The 6,742-nt window shown below is 49.0% G+C and overlaps 1 protein-coding gene across 1 annotated transcript; it reads left to right on the top strand.

Annotated features, from left to right (window-relative positions):
* The first annotated feature begins 3,003 nt into the window (after positions 1 to 3,003).
* On the top strand, positions 3,004 to 4,157 carry LOC125523808 (uncharacterized). Its single transcript, XM_048688879.2, has one exon. The coding sequence runs from the start codon at positions 3,149 to 3,151 to the stop codon at positions 4,007 to 4,009; it is 861 nt and encodes a 286-aa protein (XP_048544836.2). The 5' UTR covers positions 3,004 to 3,148; the 3' UTR covers positions 4,010 to 4,157.
* The last annotated feature ends 2,585 nt before the right edge of the window (positions 4,158 to 6,742 follow it).

Here is a 6,742-nt window from a genome sequence, read left to right as displayed (position 1 = left end):
GTCGGACCCCATTGACGAGTGGGTCCACCACGAGAGCCTGGCGTCCGGGATAAGGTATATCTGCTGGGTGATCCGGCCGGTCAAAGGTGATGGGTGTCTTTGACCAGTTCGATAATTGGGGACCGGCCCGGCCCGGCCATCGGGCCTACTAAATCAGGCCCGAGCCCGGCCCGAACCTAGAAAAGCCCAACATGGCCTGTTTGGCCCGGCCCGACCACGGCTAAAAATCCATTTTTCACAGGTCCGAGCCCGACCTGATCAACCCATCGGGCTTGATTTTCAGGCCCGAGCCCGGCCCGATGGCATGTTCGGGCTCAGCTCGGCCCGAGATTTTTGGGCCGGGTCGGGTCGGGCCGTTCGGGCCGGGCTGCCCATGGCCAGGTCTAATAGGACCGCCTTCTCACCGGGGTATCCATCCGAGTTGCAGTCCTCTGGCCAGCCGTGTGACGAGGATGTGACGAAGCCACTGTGGGAACTCGGCTCTTAGTCCCTCCTAGGATCCGACTGCGTGAAGCCAGCCGGTCACGAGACAGTGAGATGAGCTCATTCTGTGACAACCCCGTTAGCAGGTTGCTGGATAGCATCAGCCAGCTTGGTCGCCGCCCGGACATTGTTAGTCGGGGTGCCAAGGATTTGGATATCATCGGGGCCTCCGAGTACAAAATTGTTGTGTAAGTCCCGCCCTCGTGGGATTACCGAAGGGTTGGGGTGCCGCGGCCGACTGCTGTCCAGCAGATCATGCTCCCGAACAATCAGGTTGTTCTCAGTCTGAGCCAGCCGGGCACGCTCCGCCAGAATCTCCTGGCGTGGGCCTCAAGGGCCTTGTCAGCCGGCGAATCACCCGGAATGGGGGTGTGAAGGACCCGCTCGGGCGCCTCACGATGTTCTCTGGTGGCCGGGTCCTCATCAGTTGCGCTTCCACCGATTGTTGTAGTTGGGTCGGCAGTAGCCTTCCCGTGACTCGGTTCGGGTGGTGACGTGACAACCATGAAGGCTTCTTCCACAGATGTCTATGATCCGCAGATCTCTTCTCCTGAGAGACGGACTCCAAGAGAGGATAAATAGACTCAGAGTCCATCATCCCCACGAGCCGAATTGCGGGATGACCGAACTAAGGACGAGGTTTGCCGAATTGCTTCCAGCGACGCCAGCTGCCGACCGGTATGACGATGGGAGATGTAAGCCCGACACCCCCGAGTCATTGGCTCGGTAGTGGGTGCTCCCCCGAGCCGACATGTCAGCGCTATTCAACCGGGCATCAGGATGCCATGCCGACACGTCGATGGGGAACTCGAGAACTCTGAAGCGGATGCTGCCAGCGGGAACCGATAATGAAGCCAAACGCAACATATCATCGTTAGAAGCTTGCCCCACGGTGGGAGCCAACTGTCATGGATATAATCCTAACAATACTAGAAGGGTTATGAATGTAGAGGCAATTGTATCTAGTGAACAGTGCAGTTGGGAGTATGCTCAAGGAATTATACAGGTTCGGGCCCTCTACGATGGAGGTAATACCCTACTCCTGTGGTCTCTTAGCTCTTGGCATAAGGTATAAAGTGTGGATGTTCAACCATCAGCCTGTGGCTTCTCTCCTAGCTTATATAGAGTGCACCAAGTAGGGGGTACATAATGAGTTGGTATTAATGCTATTCATGGCCTCGGGTGTGGCTGACTGTTTCATGGCATTTACTATTGGTAACTTCTGTATTTAGTTAGATTATACCACCATTAGGTAACTGCCATCATTAAGGCGTCGTGGCCGAGAGGAATCTAGGGAGCCGTCGTCTGATGGCCTAGCCGACTGCTCCCTTTGTCTCCGGCCGAGTGCTAGTATTCGACAGTCGGGCGGCCTGGCATCTGACTGTTGGGACTTAGTGTGGTCTCATGCCACCCTCCTTGTCTTTGGTGGGATAATTGTGGAGCCCCCTGGCCCATTGCTTTCTGGGTCATACTTTATATATATGAGTCATGTGCCATTCGTATACTTGGGCCTACCCCGTATTTGCAACCCCGACATTTACATGGCCATCTTCTTCCCCAAATCACCCGCACAAGGAGCCGCGACCGCTTCCTCCGCTTGATGGCCGTCGGGCCCCGGCGGCAACCTCGAGCTCACATCCATGGCAGAGCTACCGCGGCCACCCGAGAGCTTGAGGGGCGCGATGGCCATCCGGCGTCAATAGCGACTTCGAGTCCGCATCCATGGCAGCTACCGCGGCCACCCGAGAGCTCAGGGGCGCGATGGCCGTCGGGCCCCAGTGGCGACCTCGAGCCCGCATCCATGGCCGAGCTACCGCGGCCACCCGAGAACTTGAGGGGCGCGATGGTCGTCGGGCCTTGGTGGTGACCTCGAGCCCACATCCATAGCAGAGCTGCTGCGGTCACTCGAGAGCTCGAGGGGAGCGATGGCCGTCAGGAATGAGCCGCGAGGAAGAGACGGCCGAAATCAGGAGCTGGCGGCAGGGGCGGTGGCGGTTGACATGAAACTTCCCTCCCATCAACGGTTTTCTGGTATAGATGGAGCTAAAAATTTTGCCTACAAAACTCCATATCTTCGGAACAAGATTTTTCTTAGGGGGAGCTATATAAATTTTTACAGGACCGACCGTTTTTGTGGGATCTGAAATGGACATTTTTTCACTCAAAACTGCCATAAAACGGTGGTTATTTTACAATTTCGGGACCTTTCTATGGAATTTGTTAGAGATGCTCTTCGCGGACATGTCTTGCTTAGATTGTGCATTGTAAAAGTTAGGGGTTTGGTAGTGTTTGGTAGTGTACCCTGATGAGTGACAATTATAGATTTCTGGCCTTATTTCTGGCCTCGACTGCTTTGGTGAGTACATGTTGCCATGGATGAAAGGTCCGAGAGTATGGTTCAAAGAAATGAAGCCAAAAAAAGAAATAGGAGTTCTATTACTCAAAAAAGAATCAAGAAAGCAAACGGGAGCGGCAAACTGAACTGGGGACATTTTCGGATTCAGATAAGGAAATCGGAACACAGCACCTTCGCGTCCCACAACACCTTCCCGGTCCCGCAGACAAACCTCTCCCAAATCCCAGTCGCCCGCCCGCCCTCGATCGACAGCACCCTTTCCTAGCTGCAGTAGAACCCTAGCAGCAGATCGGGCATCCGCCGGCCGGGATGGAGGGGCTCGACGCCGGCACCGGCACCTGGACCATCCAGAAGACCACGGAGATTTGCCACGCGGGAGTCAAGGTCGGCGAGGTCAAGAACCTGTCCTTCAAGAAGAAGGGCAAGTCCACCGGCTGGGTCATGGAGGAGTACCGGTGCCTGCTGCCGGAGGCCACCGTCAGCGACGGGGTGAAGGTCTTCTGCAAGATGCACTTGGCTCAGCATGCCCCTGACGCGGCCCGACAGGAATCGGAGGCGTACAAGCTTCAACAACCGCAACCGGAGGCCGTGACCCAGAGCACGCACGCGCAGAAGAGGCCAGCGACCGCTGCCGCCGCCGAGCCTCATCCGGCGCGCCCTCAGAAGAGGATGCGCGGTGCCGTCCCGGTCCCGGCACCTGCCACATCGTCGTTCACCGCTGCAGCACCGGTTTTCTTGCCGGATGAATCCGTACCTGAAGCTGACGACGACATGGCCCGGTTCTGTTGCACAATCGATGAGCTTCTCGGGTCACAAGCGGAGGAAAATCTCCCGGTCGGAGCTACTAACAGCATCGAACAGAATTTCTACTTGGAACCAGAGGGGCTTTTCGCTGATGCTGCAGAAGAAATCGTCCCGCTCGAAGCTGACGAGCTGGAGTTCCTTAGGACCTTCCTCGATGAAGAAGCAGAAGAGTCGACGAACGACAAGTCATCCATTGCCCAAGACGTGGGGACTTACAAGCCGCCGCCGCCGATCATCTTCCATGATCCATTTGAAGCAGCGTGGAAGGCCGAAGAGGCGCTGGAGAAGGAGAAGAGGTGCAATGCCGCGGCCAATCTTCACGCTGGAGGGCACAGCAACTTCTTCTCGCCTGCAAGTGTCTACTAAGTCCGATGTTGAAATTGCTTTCAAAGTGTATACGAGGATACTCACTGGCTGATGTATTAGTTCGTCCATGTACGATCGCCACGGATGTACCTCTGAGCAATTTGCTCCACTTGTTCATGCAAGCTAGTAAAACTGTTGTTCTTCTTCTTGCTCCTGTGATGGATTTCTGAACCTTGCACTCGCTCCTGCACCAGTACTTCTTCTGCTCTGTTTCCTGTGATGGACCATGTTAAAACTGCTCTTATCTTTTTGTATTAGGCTCAGATAAGCAAGCATGATGCACTTATGATCTGGCCAACCACAGATAAGTAGTAGGAGTAACTATGTTTGTAAATCAAAACTGTTTCACCACTCTTGATAATCTGCAGAACACCTACAAGTTCATAAGTTGCAGAGCAGATTCAAGTTGTGGCAAAAAAGAAAATTTGTTCTGTCTATTTACAGTGTGGAGTAAACAGTTATTACAGTGTCAATGTTCATGATTTACAGTGTGGTGTAGTCATATTTTTCCTTGAAATCTAAGTGCAATCTGTCTGTCTTGTTGCTAACTGAATTTACAGTATCTAAATGATCTCCAAATTCTGCAGTATTTATGTTCATGACTTACTGAACTATGTTGTCTTTTTGAACAATGCCTTGATCTAGCTAGTTGTACTTTAGCTCCATAGTTCTGTGTAATTTGTGCCTTAATTTTGTTGTTCCTGTGCTTTTTACTCCTTAATTCACACATGTACAGGAAGAACAAGAGGTTAAATTGAACCTAACCCTCCAATGTTATATGTTTGGAACTCCTTTCTGAAATCCCTTTTGTTATTTTTATCTCAAACAAGTACCCAGGTTTATAAAGATGTAGTGAGCATTGCCAATGCTGTAGAGGGAGTGATCTGACTAGGTTTTATGTGACTCATCTTTATTAACTTTTCTCTCTAACCTTTTTTACAGTACAAATGATAATAGTTTACATTGCCAATGTAGTAGTTGTATTTTTAGTGCAAACTCTGCACTTGTCGATCATTCAAGTCTGAACTTTTCTGACAGTTCCGGACTTTCTTTTGTAGTTTCATTGACTATGCATGAATCCCATGATTTAGTTGTATTTTTTACTGGTATACGTGAAGGCGATACGAAATGCTCGACTTTGGTACAAAAGCTATACGCGAAGATCTTCAATAACTGCAATGGCAATGCCGACTTATAATCTGAAAGGCCTACGTGAGGTGTGTTACGCCTACTGAAACAGTGTAGCTTTCTTCAGCTAACTGTTGAAGATTCAGACAAAACGCGCGGGTCGTCCGATCCCTACTGTAACGTTACCGCGTAGTAATTGTTCCCTTTCACTCCGTTGCCGGGGACAGCACACCTACGTACTTAACAGCCGGGTTGTGGCTGGCTAGTCATTCATGCTTATTCTCCAAGTTTGCCTATCTGGCTATGAATACATACACTATATACACTATAGTTCCTCTTTTATACTAATACATCCAGATTCAGGCCTGATTTCCTCATTTGATCTCTTGATTTGATCGATTGCTAGCGTCTCAACCCATTCGGGCCTGACAAAGTAGCAAGTGGAGCAAGGTTTTCATACAGGGATTCAGAAGTACAATCATAAAAAAGTATGTTTGGACACAAACAAAACCTTATTGTGTTTTATCATAACCCACATATTCAAATTTGAACTTGGATGGGCAAATTACGCCCTGCAGTTCAAAAGAGTGAAGGAACGTTGATATTTTGCACCATAATTAGTCATTAATTTTCATCATTGAAATACCCGCAAAAAAAACTTTCATCATTAACCTAGTGAAGGGACTGTTTTGTGGATTTAAACAAACTGCCTGCAGTACATAAAAGTTATATCAGCTTACATACAAAAAAGGTTAAATCTCTATTTCATGAATAAATTATTTTTTCCTCAAGCAAAAACCTAAATAACCAGTTATAAGTTTAGCTGAAACTTTAATTGAGTTACTGACTCGCCTGTTATTCTGTTCATAGCTTTTAAACTGCTTAACCTATTTCAGCAAATAAACACTTCTCAGATATCTATAGAGAATTCCATACAAATTTATTTAAGGTGACTGGGACTAAAACTGTCTCTAACTTGGTTGAGCGCAGGTAAATAACCTTCAATCATGTTTACTTAATAGGGCCTCATACATGTAAGTTGGTGCTTGTGCAGTCTGCTAATTTTTTGTCCCATTGTCAAATACTAAGTACTACTAGAAGAACGCCCGTGCGTTGCAACGGGGCCACATTAACTTTAAGAGTTCAATATTAATCATGTTAATAATACATTTAATATTCTCATACATATCAAGTGACACTGGCGACCTTTTTTGTCAATTTAGCAACGGGCTCAGTTGCAGCGGGCTCTTTATACATATCAGACAACTCGCTACTACTTAAACTACAACTATGGCTACCAATATTTTTTTGTCAATTTAGCTCAGCAATAGTGCCTGGCTTAATAGACTGCTTTGCATTCACCCCTCAGAAGACAGAGAGAACCAACTCAACATGTCAGAAGATTAACAGAAATTTCATTTGTATGGCATGAACATATAGCAGGAGCATCAACACATAGATCAGCAGAGAGCAGAGCACAGCATGCACACACTCGGGCCATCTATATCATACACACACAGCAACACACACACGCATCACGCTGGCATACACATACAGAAAAGCAGGCACACACGCATCATGCGCATTGGCCGGTGCGACGCACGC

Source organism: Triticum urartu, chromosome 7A (assembly GCF_056163025.1).
Source record: "Triticum urartu cultivar PI428250 chromosome 7A, HENAU_Tu73, whole genome shotgun sequence".
Classification (NCBI taxonomy): Eukaryota; Viridiplantae; Streptophyta; class Magnoliopsida; order Poales; family Poaceae; genus Triticum; species Triticum urartu.
This window is presented reverse-complemented; position numbering and strand designations above follow the sequence as displayed.